The 13,362-nt window shown below is 44.5% G+C and overlaps 1 protein-coding gene across 1 annotated transcript in view; it reads left to right on the forward strand.

Annotated features, from left to right (window-relative positions):
* Window positions 1–13,362, forward strand: part of LOC133839428 (histone-lysine N-methyltransferase, H3 lysine-79 specific) — a 50,083-nt gene that overhangs the window by 32,012 nt on the left and 4,709 nt on the right. Inside the window, 8 exon segments of the mRNA XM_062270990.1 lie at window positions 3,575–4,970; window positions 5,368–5,951; window positions 6,019–6,194; window positions 6,918–8,872; window positions 8,911–9,799; window positions 9,802–10,890; window positions 12,006–12,221; window positions 12,284–12,778. Of these exon segments, the coding sequence (XP_062126974.1) occupies window positions 4,692–4,970; window positions 5,368–5,951; window positions 6,019–6,194; window positions 6,918–8,872; window positions 8,911–9,799; window positions 9,802–10,890; window positions 12,006–12,221; window positions 12,284–12,778 (5,683 nt within the window). The 5' untranslated portion in view covers window positions 3,575–4,691.

The following is a 13,362-nucleotide window of genomic DNA, read 5'->3' on the forward strand; positions in this document are numbered from 1 at the left end:
TGTGTGTGAGAATGTGTGTCTAATTAGCAATGTGTTTGCCAGCGTTTTCTGTTTTCAATGATGCGATAAATAAGCTAAGCTAAGCGTAAGAAAAGAGCAACAACTAGATAAATATATATAGAGATGTCAACAGAGTGTAATTAATGCAGACATAGAAGTAAGGTAGGTCTAATTAGGGAAATCAGTTTCAAAGCAAACATATTTTAAGTGGCATTTATATATTGAAAACTTTTTAGAGCATGATTAATTTATAAGGGCTTTCGAGTATGAGGGCGAATTGATAAGCAATTTACGCAGAAATTTCAAATTTCGTCAGCAAAACATTTTGTTGTCGATTTTTTGGTCTGTTCTAATGGGTTCCGTTGTTCAACGTTGCGTATGTGCAACATGCTTGCCTCACATCAAAGTACAGGCCAAACAAAAGCTGAACAAAAACGGCGCCATAGCTTGACCTCTCACCCCCAACTGAGTGACTGAACTGACTGGACTGTCTGTTTGTATATTTTGTATATTAGTCCAGCACAACAAAAAAGAGGAGAAGGGAGGAGGAAGGGAATGCAACCGGCGGCGACTGTCTGGCAGAGACAAGCGACAGTCTGTTGTGAATGACTTTCCGATTTTGATTTAGATGCCGATTGTGGGGGGAACGACGGAACATTGAGCATTCAGTACACAGGGTGTAGACCTCTATTAATATTGCAAATGAAAACATAAATTAAGCTAATGAATGGCATCAAATTAAGCTGTGTAAATGGAGTAAGAGTTGCAAGTATAAAAGTAGATAGAATAAAAGTCTAGAGGAATGAAAATTGCAGTGTTAAACTAGAAACAACTGCAAAATGTAGTGTGAATATTTAGTTTCATTGTTAATTCACTTACCTATAAATATTGCAAATGACAACATAAATTAAACTAATGAATGGCAAAATGCTGAAAAGTGTGAAGTAAAACAAGTAAGAAAGCTACAGTCAATTGTATTCGAATGTGAGATACCCGCTACCCATTTTGAATAAAACCAATATATTTTGCGATAATATGAAAACATACAAATATAGCCAAAAATGAAAAATGGCGTCATGAGGTATATCGATATAGTACCGCATTCAAAACATACCATAGATGTCACAATATAGCAGATTGTCAGCCGAAGCAACTAAGACAAAAGTATTTGTTTAATAACTTCCACAATTTTTATCTGATCGCAACCAAATTTTCAGGAATCATAACTACTATAGTTATTATTGTATATACCAAAATTTGTTACTCTAGATTTAAAATTAAGTTTGTTATTCGATTTTATTGATTTGCGGGGGCGGAAGTGGGCGTGGCAAAAATTTGAAACAAACTTGATCTGCGTGTAAACATAACAAATGCTGTCGAAAAAATTATAGCTCTATCTCTTATAGTCTCTGAGATCCAGGTGTTCATACGGACGGACGGACAGACAGACAGACGGACATGGCTAGTTCGTCTCGTCTATTGACGCTGATCAAGAGTATATATAGGCTCGGAGATGCCTCGATCACAAAGTTATAATACCCTTCTACCCTATGGGTAATAAAATTTAGAAAAACAACTAAAAAGTAGTTCATTAGACGGAAGAATTTGCAAATGTTGGAGTAGATTAAAAGCGTGAATCGATTTTCGAAGTCTGTTTCATTGTTAATTCGCTCACCTTTGCTATTTATAAACATTGTTGTCAATACACATTTGCATTGCTGATTTTTATTAAGTTATAGCGCTAGCTCAATGAAAGCGTATTTGCTTAAAATGGCAATAACGTATAAATTATTTTTTCTAAAGTCAACAAGTTACTCAATAAATGATATCAAACGATTTTTCAACGATTGTAAAGTGAGTCAATTTAAAGGCAAATAACTGTGGTGTCCTTTAAATGCGTTTATTGCATTATTCTATTGATTAACGCAAAATTGTTAAACAGCTAATGTGGCTGACCAGGCGTATGCTTGATTGGTTGCCTGCTGTATGTATGCAACACATAGATACACATACACAGACTGGCCAGACAGGGAATAGACGTCTAAGGGGGGGAGCGGGCAGAGTGTTGGTTAACCGCCCGAACAGGATGACGGTAGGCCAAACGAGAGAGTAGTTTATATGGAAAAGAGGTGATGGGGGGCAACAGATGGTGGAGCCAGAGCTGTGGTGTTGTCTGTAGTCCATGGGCTGTCATGGCAACACAGTGAGACAGAGATATATGCGCACAGGATACACATACATATATAGTATATGGTATATATGCAGATACGAGACGGGCGGATATTCGCATTCGCACACGTGCATGCATAACAAATATCAAACAGGGCCATATATAACGGTATATATAGCATATCTGTGTATATATATTGTGTACAATGTGTGGCAGAGTAGTTGCCAGACAGGATTGGGCTGGGCACACACAACGAGAGGCAGTTGTTACTGCAGCCGAAAGGCCATTCAATTTAATGTGGCGCTTGTCTAGCCAAAATATTTCAATGTCCGAGCAGCGCTTTAAAGCGTAAAGCTTTAATTAAACCCGAACAACAACGAACAGAGAAATGTTGTATACTATATATATATCTGGGTATATACACTGGAATCCTAGGGGTTGTTATCGATTTTATGCGTCCATTCCTCTGCAATGATTTTTGTTCTTTTTTTTCTTCTCTGTTTTGTTGCCTATGCTAATGAAGTCCCATTGTCGCATTGTCGTTCTCTGGGACACGCCCACAAGGCGGCAGCACGAGCATCATTAAAGATATACGCGCCTGGGAATTGAATTACTTTTCACACACACAAAAAGCAAAAAGCACACAGAACAAGATACAGCAACAAATATAAAATAAGAACTTGAAGCGTGCCTCGCATTACAAATTAGCATAATAAACATAAATAATGAGGCCTCGAAAAATGCAGAGAAAAAAAACGAGCTTTATGTGAGGGAAATTTATAACTAAAGCCTCTGTCTGTATGAATGAATCAGTTCTTGAGAGATTAATGTGAACTTTACGTTCATGCCTCAATTAATAATTGATTTGCTTATTAAGATAATACCTTGCTGGTTTGTTGCATAAATTTGCAACGCTTTTTTGAATTTGAAATGTTTGTAATTTAAAGCTGAGAGACTTTCTTACATAAATTACTTTGCTGTTAAGTTAATTTGATTAATATTTATAGAATGGCATATTTATTATTATAATCTTTAATGCCTAGGCAATGCAAGATATTAAACCGCTAATCTACTGCTACTGCTAGAGATCAAACAACTTTTTTAATACTTAGTTTACTTATAATATTGTTACGAATTCAATCGAAATTTAAATAGTTTAGTGCGTTACTGTTTCTCATTCATGTTTAGAGATTGTATTTCGACATTTCTCACATTCATATATGTTCGCTTGGCACATTTCGATTGAAGCACGCTCCATTAAACAGCATTTTTCAATATCGAATTCGTATTTGTTTATTTTAAAATATTAGTTTATTTTACTTTACTTTACTTAATGCATTCCTCAATCAAGCCTTGTTTATTTATGTTCTACCATTTCTCTGTTCTTTCTCTTTCTTCTTGCAGACCCCCCTAAAACAAAAACAAAAAAACAAACTAGAAAAATTACAGTTCATAAAGTAAATAAAGAAATACTTTAAACACACGACGTTTTACAACACTGTTCGACACGCGCCCAACATGCGTAACGTTAATTGTTGGCGTGCCATGGAACACAGTGAAGTGAAACGTAACTGCTGGAATGCGCAACGATGAAATGAAACAGCAAGAGCAAAACGAACAACAACAACAGAGTCTCAGTTGGGCAAAAATGTTGTCGCACATTGAGGAAAATGCATCGTTTTCTTAACATCCAGCAAAATATTAAATTACGCAACTATCATCAGTTACTTTTGTATTTTGTTGCTGTTCCATTGGCTGCCACTGCTGCTGGAGGAAGACAACAACAACAGCAGCGACGACGACGTAGCAGAGACGACGAAGGAGTGAGCAGAGAAGACGGCGAACGACGAGAATTCATTGAGGGCGGGAGAAGCGGCAGCAGCAGCAGAAGCAGCAAAAACAATAAAAGCAGTAAAAGAAGCGCAGCAGCAGTAGCAACAATAACGTAACGATCGTAACGCAACGCAACGTAACGTGACGCACACACACACCCACTGTTTGAAGTAGTCGAAAAAGTTATTAGTTATTTTGGATCATTTGTTTACAATCATCTCTTAGCCCAATACACACATACACATAATTTAACCCAACGCTGCCAGTGTTCCTAAGACAACAACAACAACAAAAACCTATCATCGTAATCGTAATTATAACGTAATCGTAGCCCTAACGTAACGTAACGGAACGCAACGTAAAGCGCCACCTACACAGCTCCTCTGCCAACGAAAACGAAAACAAGAACAATTTTCTTTTCCTTTCGATCATCATTCGATTAACGCATTCATACTTATTCATATGAACGTATTCGAACACTCGCTCATGCTCACCTCAATATTCAAGAAGAACAACTGACACTGCAATCAAAACAGAGTTTATAAACAAACACAAGAAACATCAACAATTGCGAAGCATACAAACAAAAACAACTGTCGACAACACAACCATCGACGACAGTTGTTTTCAGTGCTTTCGTGTATCAATTTGACACTTTGCCGCTCAACTGTGGCAAGGTCACAAAAATATGGCAACACCGCAAGTCAAAGACTTGGTGTTGCGTTCGCCAGCTGGCTCCTCCGATACGATCACATTCGCGTGGCCATTGCAAGTTGGACACGGCCAGGATAAGCATGACAATGGCATCGATATCATCGATACAATCAAATTCGTATGCGATGAGCTGCCATCGATATCATCCGCATTCGAGGAGATCAACCTCAATCACATTGACACTGCCTGCTATAAGACTATGACAAATCTTGTCGATCGCTTCAATAAAGCTGTCGACAGTATTGTTGCATTGGTAAGTAACGAGTTCAATATTATATACTGATTATGGTGATGATATAGATTAACGTAGACCAAGCTAAAAATCTAAAAAATTTTTTCTATTTCATTGTTTCAAATTTGCCTTACGTCTGAGGTTTAAGAATTAAGGAATAAGACCTGAAACTTTATTATTTTATGATCTATTCCAAATGTGATTCCTAAAACAACAAATTATGCACTGTGGAAACAATAGGTTCGCTAAAAGATAAAATGTTCCATTCTCAATATTCCTCAAGAAGTATTAAAATTAATTATTCCTTCAAAGAAGATCTAAAAAATCAGTTACTAGTTAGACAAATCAAACTTTTAATTCCTCTCTACTTAACATCTTATTTCGACGTTTCCTAAATTCGAACTTTCCCCCTTTGCAGGAAAAAGGAACTTCACTGCCCGCCGAGCGTTTGAATAAGTTCGCTCACCCTAGCCTTTTAAGACACATACTGCAATTAGTTTACAATGCTGCCGTGCTCGATCCGGATAAGCTCAATCAATACGAGCCCTTCTCGCCTGAGGTCTATGGCGAGACATCGTACGAGCTGGTGCAGCAAATGCTCAAGCATGTCACCGTTAGCAAGGAGGACACGTTCATTGATCTCGGTTCCGGTGTGGGACAGGTGGTACTGCAAATGGCTGGATCGTTCCCCCTCAAGACGTGCATTGGCATCGAGAAGGCCGACACTCCCGCCCGCTATGCGGAACGCATGGATGTGTTCTTTCGCCAGTACATGGGTTGGTTTGGCAAACGGTACTGCGAGTACAAGCTGATCAAGGGGGATTTTCTGGTCGATGAGCATCGGGAGAAGATCACGTCGTCGACGCTGGTGTTTGTCAACAACTTTGCCTTTGGTCCGACGGTCGATCATCAGCTGAAGGAGCGTTTTGCTGATCTGCGAGATGGCGCCCGAGTCGTCTCCTCAAAGTCCTTTTGTCCGCTCAACTTTAGGATAACAGATCGGTAAGTAATATAAATGAATTTGCTATCCAATATGTTTCTAATGACTTGATTTCCCTTTTCTTCACAGCAACCTCAGCGACATTGGCACCATCATGTATGTCAGCGAAATACCGCCCCTTAAGGGTTCTGTTTCGTGGACCTGCAAACCGGTTTCATATTATCTGCATGTGATTGATCGCACCATTTTAGAGCGCTATTTTCAGCGACTGAAAACCAAGGGCGGCAATGATCACGAGCATGTGGGTAAGTAACTGGACAACTGAGTGAAGGAGTGAAGTGAATGGGGTTGGGTGGGGCTGCAAAGCACACACACGAGCCACAATCGAAATCGACACACGCTCAATCAATCAACCACAATTGCCAATATCAATCATGATCAATCAGCCATAAGATCATTCACAATCACTCACTATCAATCATGCGATCAATTCAGATCACTTTTCCACTTTAATTTTTTTGTGTTTTATCATCAATTATGTTTAATGCAAATATTGAAAGTGTTTTCTGTAATTGAAATGGTTTTTAAAGTGTTTCTTGAATCAGATATTTTATTTATATGAAGTGTAGAAGCTGAGGTATTATAGTTAATCTCTAAAGGGAAAGTTTCCTAAAGGAAATTGTATCAAGTGCCGATTCCTTCTGAGTCCTTCTGACTTTTTGTGTGTCAGCTTAAAACTTGAAATTTTAGCAACTATTAGACTTAGATATATTAAAATTGAGTTCAGTTTCCTTTCTGCCACTCGCAGACACAATTGAGTTTAATATTGTAATAGGTAATTCAGTTTAAAAAGAGATTTAGGAAGCGAATTAAATTGATGTTCAAAAAATAATCTTATCTACAAACTATAAAATATAGAACAAAGTTGAAGGAACTTCTAAAAATATTCAATGTTTCCTTTATAAGGAAATTGCTTGAAATTTAAAACAACTTGACTAACCGAACGCTTTTCCCATCATTTTTTGCAGGCACTGTGCGCACTACGCGCGATCGTGCCAAGCGTGAGGCCAACGTTGGACAGCACAACAATAATCACAATAATAATCACAGCCACAACAACAACCATCAGCAGCACACGCGTGAGCTGCAGCGAGAGAAGGACAGAGAGCTGGTGAACAGCAACGGACCCGTGCATCATCAGCAACAGCAGCAGCAGCAACAATCGCAGCAGCAGCAACCACATCATCCGCAGCGACATCAATCGCAATCGCCAGCGAATGTGAGCGGAGTGAGCAGTGTAGCTGCCTCAAAGACGCGCCAACAGCTGGCAACAGCTCAGCAGCAGCAACAACAGCAGCAGCAGCAACAGTTGCAGCAACGCAGCCTCGACATGGACAGCAGCACAGAGAGCGAAGGCGATGCGGAAGCAGCCAATGGTAATGGCGGCAACACGACGACAGCAACCAATGCCACCTCGGCATCGAATGGACCGATGACGCGCAAAGTTTGGTCCGATTGGTGCAGCTCGAAGGGCAAGAGTTCGCAGTCCGACGACGAGGAGAACAACAACAGTAACAGCAACAATAGCAACAGCCACTCGGGTCGCGTGCCCCGAGCTGTGACCACGCTGAAGAAGCGCAAGAAGCTGACACGAAAAGCGGCAATCGCCAGCAAATCGGCAGCAGCAGCGCAACGCGAAGCCGAAGAAGCTGCAGCCGTGGCTGCTGTGGCTGCATCTTCGGCTTCGGCTAGCAAAGACTCCAGCAGCAAGGAGGATCAGCCAAGAGGAGCGGGCGCCAATGCGGGACCCGGACGCAAGGGACGCTTGAAGAAGGGTCAGCGGGGACGCAAGTGCCTGAAGATTGCGGGTCTCGATGTGCTGCACAAGCAGACGGTGCTCAGCACCTCGTTGGATGCGATGACCAAGAAGTTGCCCGCCGCGCCAGGCACTGTGGATCAGCAGCTGACGTCGCTGCTCACCGGGGATATGTCGCATCGGGAGCTGGACATTCCCACGGCACCGCAGGACACGCCGTATGCATTGCAGATACTGCTCGATGTGTTCCGGTCGCAGTACATGACAATGATTGAGAACATGCGGTCGAGTGCGTATCTGCCGCAGGTGCAGAAGCAGATTGCCCAGGAGCAGGAGCGCATGGCGAGGCTGAAGAATCGCGCCAGTCAGCTGGACAAACAGATCAAGGTGCTGATCGATGACAGCGTGACGTTGCTCAAGGTGCGCATGAATGAGCTGGGCATCAATGTGAATTCGCCCAACGATCTGATAGCCCAGGCTAAGGAGATTGTCGGACGGCACAAGGATCTGCAGCATGCGGTCAGCAAGATGCGCAGCGAGGTCACCGTCTACGAGAGCGAACAGAAGCTGCTGCTCAGCAAGCAGCTCAAGCATTTGCCCGAATACCAGAAACTCTGCTCCGCCAACAATGGAGGTGCCAATGGCAAAGTGAAGCTCGAGCTGCCGCAAGAGTTGTCGGAAACTGCAGCCCAGGAGCTGGTGCTGAAGGAGATTGCCAACACGTTGAGTCAGCGCAAGAAATTGTACGCTCAAGTCTCCACCATCGAGCAGGAGACGACCACGCTGCAAAAGTCCGCCGAGGAACGCAGCACAGCGGCTGCTCTCCTTGCTCAAGGCACCAACATTAGCCTGGCTAGCTCTAGCAGCAACTCAGCGGCTCCAATTGCACCCTCAACTGCAGCAACTGCTGTGACAGCAACTCCTCCACAGCAGCAGCAAGCAGCCAACTGCAGCAACAAGCTCAGCTCAGGCAAATCATCGCGACGCAGTCGTGAACATCGCGCCAGATCGCAAGAGTGGCCCGAGGTACCCGAGGTGGGCAAGATACAGGAGAGCAATCCCGAAGTGTTGGCCCAGAAGATACTGGAAACGTGCCGTCAAGTCGAGGCGGGCAAATTCCAAGCATTGCCAACGCCAACAGCACCTCAGACTCTGAACAACGCTGCTGTGAACTATGTGAATGGCAAGCCGAAGACGGGACGGAGCCGAAGACGGAGCCAAAGACGTCGCCAGCGTTGTACAAAGACAGCACGCTGATGCCGGCGCCTAAGCAGCAATCGCAGCAGCAACAATTGCAGCCACAAGCAGCACAGCAACAACAGCAGCAGCAACCAACAGCATTGCTGCTGCCCAAGTGCGAGTTGCCGGGACTGAGTCGAGGCAAACAGGAATCGCCGAAGGTGGCCAACTTTGAGGATCGGCTGAAGAGCATCATCACCTCGGCACTCAACGAAGATCAAGAGCAACGCAGCAAAGCGTTGCCCATCATCGAGACGCCAGCAACACCCACGCTGCAATCGCCTGTCTCCAAGCGCAGCAAGCAGCAGCAGCAACAGCAAATGGCAACAACAACCACGCCCAACAATTTGCACAACATCATCACGGTGTCAACACAGGGTCTGATGCATCTGAATGCCAACACAACCATATCGCCGATAACGCCGCCGTTGCCAGGACCGCGAGCTGGAGCAGCAGCTTCAACGGCGCCTCCGCCACCCGCCAATCTGCCCTACGGCAGTGCCTACATCAGCAGCAAGCAGCAGCAGCAACAACTGCAGCAGCAACAACATCAGCAACAACTGCAGCAGCAACACCATCAACAGCAGCAGCAGCAACATCATCAGCAACTGGCGGGCAAATACAGCCAAACAGCGCTGGTCAAGGAGTCCAAGTATGCGCCTGTGGCTCAGGGGCGTGGCGCAACAGCCGCGCCTCCACCGCCGCCGCCACCTCCCCCCTCTGCAGCAGCTGCAGCGAGCAGTTCGCACATGGCCACGCTGTATGCAGGCCATGCGGCGGCAACAGCAGCAGCCACGCCCACTGCGGCAGATCTGGGCTTCCATCGCAGACGCGCTTCGGTGAGCGCGAATAGCTACGGCACTTTATGGTGCAGCAACAGCAGCAGCAACAACACGCCATGATGTTGGCGCACGTGGCGCAGCAACGTCTGCAGCAACAACAGCAGCAGCAACAACAACAACAGCAGCAACATGCGCATCATGCGCAGTTGGCACATTTGGCTCATCATCATGCGGCGGCAGAGTTCAAGGCACCCGCTGAGAATCTGCTGCAGCGTTCCGGCAGTCGCGAGCAACTCGCCGAGCAGCAGCAACAGCAGCAACAACAACAGCAGCAACATCAGCTGCAGCATCAACAGCATCAACAGCAGCAGCAGCACAGCATGGAGTTGCTGCCACGCGCCAGTTCAGCCAACTCGGACTACGCCGGCTATCGAGTGGAGCGTCTGACAGTGCGACCGCCAAGTCGCCCCAGTTCCAACTCCTCGCAGCCCGACTACACGCAAGTGTCGCCAGCCAAGATGGCATTGCGTCGCCATCTGTCGCAGGAAAAGCTCAATCAGCCACCCCAACCGATGCCAACGCCTCCGCCAATGCCTCTGGCTCCACCTGTCACGGCGGGCAAGACAATTGGCGATCTGGTGAACGGGGAAATCGAGCGTACGCTGGAGATCTCGCATCAGAGCATCATCAATGCAGCGGTCAACATGAGCACAGGCTCAGGCAGTGGGGGAAACGGTGGCGCTCACTTTATGGAACGCGCTTTCCTCGATCGTTCGCACGATCGTCTGCTCATCAATCTGCATGCCACGCGACCCGAACGGGTGCATGTGCGTCCCCTGGCCGAGGAAGGCAACGAGCCGCAGCCCACCAACTACAGCCAGGCCACGTCCAGCACGGGCAACAATCTGGCCACCTTGGCTCATGTGGCCTACAACCAAAAGTCGCCGGCCAGCTCACGAGCGCCTTCCTCAGCGCGTTCTTCACGGGAATATCAACCGGTTGCATTGCCGCGTGCCGAGATGAAGGGCTGCATTGAGGCCTACTTCCACGAGGAGCAGCAGCAGCAGCAACAACAACAGCAGCATCAGAAGTCCAAGAGCTCAGCTAGCGGAGCAAATGCGCTGCGTGCTCCACGCTTAAATGGCGCCAATCCGCCACTGGAAGGTAAGTGGGGGAGAAATAGTAATAGAATACTTGATGGGGAGGAAGATCAAAGTATATAAAGATGGATGAAATATCTGGGATTGTAATAAAAGAGTAATACCTACAACTCAGAAATATTGCACCCAATATAAGCTATGAAATGTATATATAATGAAGAAGAATACATGCAACCGTTATGAATTGCAAAAAATAAGTGTACAATCTTCACCTCCGAAATATTGCACCCAAGCTAGACTACGAAATTCACATATGCTGAAGGAGAAGTCATTCAACCGATGTCTATTTTCTACTTTGCGGTTTCATCGCTCAAGAACATACCACGAAAATAATTTAGCCATAAGTCTAGTAGACAACAATTTAATACTAAGAAGACTGAAAAGATTTCACATACTAGATCTCCCCGAGAGATAAATTCAAGCATCAGAAAAGATGTAACATACATATGTACATATAATACCAGAACTCATTGAATAACTGCTATTTCTGTGAATTTTAATATTAATTATAGAATTTACAATTAATATAGACAGATTGTAAATAAAAGTAGAGAGAGAGAGAAAAAAAGTATATACCGAAAAATATATAAAAAATGTAGCAGCTTTCGGTATATAGTATATTATTACTTGCAAAATATACCATAGAGTACGAAATATACCATATTCTCAACCAAACTAATTAAAACCCGTCAGCAATCTTTAAGATTTTTATTTGAACGCAACTAAATTCTCAGAATTCATGTGGACTCTTGTAATTATTGCGTCAGGAATGTCTAATGTATTAAATAGTATTCAAATTATAGTAAATTCTAATACAGTAAGTATCTTCTAGATACAATGCTGCGAACCCAGTTAAGAGTTACAAAATTTAAGGTATAATAAGTACAGACAGTTTTTTATTGAGTCGAAGGCCCCAGTAGCCAGTACTCTCTTCTCTACTTCAATGTAGTATTAAATACTATATTTAATATAATAAAATAAAATAAATAAGACTTACAATTTGTTACACTTTTAAATAGTATTCAAATTATAATAAATTTAAATCGAATATTAAAAGTATCTTCTAGATACAACGCTGCCAACTCATAACTAACTCAAATTGTTACTCCTTTTTTACAGGTCTCGCCGCCTCGCTGCAGGATCATGTGCGTGCTCGCAAGTACAAGGAGGAGAACGAGGAACGTCAGCGAAGAGCTGCAGCAGCCGCTTCCTCCATAGAAATGGCGCCGCATTTTGCGCACCAAGCGCCGCCCGCTCACAGCTACCATCAGCAGCAACAGCAACCGCCGCACGCAGCAACCAGCAACATCAATGGCACGCCGCACAAAGTGGAACGTAAGTTGGCCTTAAATTAGCTTTACAAAAATGTAAATACTCACTCTTCAACACTCTTGCAGTTGGTGTCAAGCGCAGTTCGCCTTTGGCGCCACATCAGCAACCATCGCGACCCGCGAAGTTGCCGCACTTTGAGCCGCAGCCGCAGCCGCAGCCGTTGCCACATGCGCATCAGCATCTGTATGTGAACAGCAATGGGGGGCAATCGTTGCCACCGCCAGCTCACGATGCCACCACACCATCGCCGACGCCATCGTCGTCCTCTTCGTCGTGCGGCAGACGCAGCAAGTTGCTCGTGGAGCCGCCGCTGTTGATGAGTCCCGAGATCAATTCGCTGATGGGTGACGAGCGACCGTTGCAGCTGTCCACAAGCCACCAATCGATGCATCATCATGCGGCGCATCATCTCCATCAGGCAACGTCATCGCATCCACATGCCCAGCAGCAGCAACAGCAGCAATCACAGCACTTGCAACGTGCCTCGCATCAGGGCAGCAGCCACAGCATTACGCCCACTATGGTGGGCGGTCAGCGGTCCAATGCCGCAGCGGATGACGGTAAGCCATACGTATGCCCAGATCTAGCACTACAATCATCACTAGCACCATCACAAACACCAACACCAACACACGTTCCACCAGCACATGTAGCATACCATCAACAAGAAACCAAACACCAAACACAACAATTACACAAATATGCAACTCGACTCGCCACCACGCAAATGGTGGCTCAAGATTTGACCACCAAGAATAGGCAATCAGAATCGATTGCTGCGACTGCTTCGTCGGATGAGGACTCTGATCATAATGATCGAGATAATGATAATGACAGTGACTCATCCTCGAGCTCTTCTGGCTCCACTTCCAGTTCCAGCTCTGCTTGAAACCCAACACCAACACTTTTATACACACGCACACTTGATTTTTGATTATACAAATTATATTTTGATTTCCTTTTTTTAATTACAATTGTAAATACATTTATTGCACAACCAAAAATTATCATTACGTATACGTACCGTTGTTTATCTTGTGTGTTGTCCTTAGTTTGTCATGTGTTGTTGTTTTCGTAGTTCTATTTGTAGTTTGCACTTTTTGTTTTATTTTACTTTTCCCTTTTTAATTTTGTCTTTTAACGG

Source organism: Drosophila sulfurigaster, chromosome 2R (assembly GCF_023558435.1).
Source record: "Drosophila sulfurigaster albostrigata strain 15112-1811.04 chromosome 2R, ASM2355843v2, whole genome shotgun sequence".
In the NCBI taxonomy this organism is placed as follows: domain Eukaryota; kingdom Metazoa; phylum Arthropoda; class Insecta; order Diptera; family Drosophilidae; genus Drosophila; species Drosophila sulfurigaster.